The sequence below is a fragment of the Cyprinodon variegatus genome, unplaced genomic scaffold (assembly GCF_000732505.1).
Source record: "Cyprinodon variegatus isolate N-32 unplaced genomic scaffold, C_variegatus-1.0 Scaffold1764, whole genome shotgun sequence".
NCBI classification, from domain to species: domain Eukaryota; kingdom Metazoa; phylum Chordata; class Actinopteri; order Cyprinodontiformes; family Cyprinodontidae; genus Cyprinodon; species Cyprinodon variegatus.
This window is the reverse complement of record NW_015152217.1, coordinates 25,036-27,631: the sequence shown is the minus strand read 5'-3', so window position 1 is coordinate 27,631 and position 2,596 is coordinate 25,036. Positions and strand designations below refer to the sequence as shown.

The window sequence follows — 2,596 nt, the reverse complement described above, 5'->3', positions numbered from 1 at the left end:
AGGAAGGAAGGAAGGAAGGAAGGAAGGAAGGAAGGAAGGAAGGAAGGAAGGAAGGAAGGAAGGAAAACAATTAAAATGTGAAATTAGTGATAAACTTCTACTTAAAGAGTATTATTGGAGAGAAGCAGCTCTATAACTGCAAACTGCAGCAAATATCGAAATACCGGAAATGTATTCGTTTGTTTGTTCCATTGATGATGAATTTTCACTTCCACATGTGATCAACAAATCATCTTCTAGGGCAGGCCATGGCCAACCCTGGCCCCCATCTGCCCCGCCCCTGTAAAAAGCCTAAAAGTGATGACGATGGACTTTAATTTAATGTTATGAGACAAACAAAAACAGGCCCACTGACGAAGGGGGACGAAAGCTGCTGTGAACAGATGAACAGCTGGAGACGTATTTGCAGAAGAATCCGAGCAAATAGCAGCTGGAACCACTTCTGGGTCCGGATAATCTGCTACGATGAAGACGGAATAAATATTTCTAAAATGTTTTAAAGCCTGAAATTGCCAAAAATCTAATTTCTTCTGACTGAGAGGAAATAAAGTAAATAGTTTCTGAGGTTTTTTCCTCTTTGAGGTTTGTAGATTTGCTCCAACTTTCATTAAAACTTCCCTCAGCTCTCACCCCAGGAGAACTCGGGCTGACCTGCTCTTTGCTGCTTCTGTTTTTTTCCAGAGATTATCAGCAAAGGTTTAAGGATTATCCCCGCTGCAGGAAAGCAGTCATTCCTTTCATTTTTTAAGGATGGAGGTCCAACAGGTAAGAACTGGCAGCTTCCTATCCTGTCTGTCTCACAGCCTCTGTATTCAGCCTGCCTTTTAAAAATGGCAGATTTAAAAATGTGTATACAGTGTATTTTCTTAAAACAAAGCTTTTTTCCCACTTTTGTGCTCAGGATCATGTCCAGTGAAGCTAATTCTAGTTCTAGGTTTGATCTCAGGCTGGTTGGTAGGGTTTCTACTGCCACAGGCCTCAGAATGTCTAAGGCAATTTCTCACTTGGACTTCCAAAGTTAGAAATTGGAAGGAATGTGTGTTGGTCTAGTTGCTTAGAGCAGTGCGCTTTTGTTCTGAGAAGGTTGCAAGTACCCAGTTTGATCCCCACAGCCTGCACTCTGGGTCTCTGAGCAAGACCCACACTGCTTCCTGGGTGCCGCACAATAGCAGCCCACTGCTCTCCAAGGGGTTGTGTTAAATGCAGACATCAATTTCTCCAATGTGAGATCAATAAAGTTCAATTATTATCATTATTATTATATCAAACTAAAGTGTAACTGTGCAAAAGGATCGCTGCTGGATGCATGAACACAAAAGCTAATAGATAAAGCAAACAGAGATCCTCCTATCTTGATGTCATCACTTGTTTGTCTCACAGGAACTTAGAAAATCTTTGTTCAGGGGCAATTTGCAAAAGAAAGAACCTATTGTTCGTTCAAACCTTGTTTATGTTTCCTTGGAGACCTAAACCAAAGGAGGGAGGCAGAGGTCAGGTTCAACGATGTGTGCTTAAATTCTCAGGGAAAAGACAATGCTGTATTAAGCTGTGTACTTTTAGGGTTAAACTGATTCTAAATGCATTACAGCTTACTTTAAAAGCTTTCGATTTCTTAACTAGCAGAATAAGATCATGAACTTGTTGAGTATACATTGTTGAACAGTTCCATGATCATCCTCTATGATCGGCTCATTGTAATTGAAGGAATTCTTTAAAAGTCCAGGTTGGTGTGTGAGATCTGATCAGCGTCACTAACATCATATTGTTTTTCTTTCTATCTGTTCATGTTTTCAGCACACTCGGCTGCAGATATGTCACATCAGTTCCAGAAATGAAAAGGTCACCGAAGGTTCGGACAATGGAGCTCTTGCTTGATTTTATGATTATGTGTCTCTTTTCCTTTGTATAAAATCAGCCCTTTTTACCAATTGGAACAAGTTACGGTTTACAGTTTGTATCAGGGGGTTGCTTCCTGTTAGCTTTTGGATAATATCTGACTAAACTTATTCTCTTATCTTTATCTTATTTCTTATGTCCTATTAGATGTCTCAGTTTAATAAAGAATAATTTTAATAAGAAGGGTTTAAAACTTTTATTTTTAAAAAATAAGTCTGAGGGTAGTTTACAAGGCTAATTCACGCTAATGTACTAAAACATTTTATAGGTTCTCTATCAGTTGCTCTATTTTTAACTCTGTTTATGCCTGAGTTTTGTCACATACTCTGTATGTCAGATATAGCTACTCCTCTGACTCTTAAAAGATAACGGTCCTTGTAATAAATGTAGTCAGCAGAGCCTTGGATGGTAGCTCCACATAGGAGCTCTCTAGCAGAGCCTCTGCTGAAGTGATTGTCGGATCCATATTCAGAAATGTGGCATTAAAGACATCAGTGACCATAATCAAATGTTTGTCAAGGGGCCGAAAGGGACTAAATCAAATCCTAGCTAACAAGGAAAAGTTTAAATACAGTAAGATGGTTATTCATGTTGGTGGTAATGGCTAACCTGACTCCGCCAGATGGATTTGCTCCGCATATCCATCTGGAAACCTTCCGTTGAAGTAATTTTGGGAAGGGGCGAAAATACTGGTTAGCTG

At 39.6% G+C, this 2,596-nt stretch overlaps 1 protein-coding gene across 1 annotated transcript in view; it reads left to right on the top strand.

Annotated features, from left to right (window-relative positions):
• LOC107104491 (3-oxo-5-alpha-steroid 4-dehydrogenase 2-like) overlaps window positions 1-2,590 on the top strand; it is a 9,815-nt gene extending 7,225 nt beyond the window's left edge. Inside the window, exons 5-6 of the mRNA XM_015404491.1 lie at window positions 682-765; window positions 1,795-2,590. Of these exons, the coding sequence (XP_015259977.1) occupies window positions 682-748 (67 nt within the window). The 3' untranslated portion in view covers window positions 749-765; window positions 1,795-2,590. The remainder of the gene's footprint in view (window positions 1-681; window positions 766-1,794) is intronic.
• The last annotated feature ends 6 nt before the right edge of the window (window positions 2,591-2,596 follow it).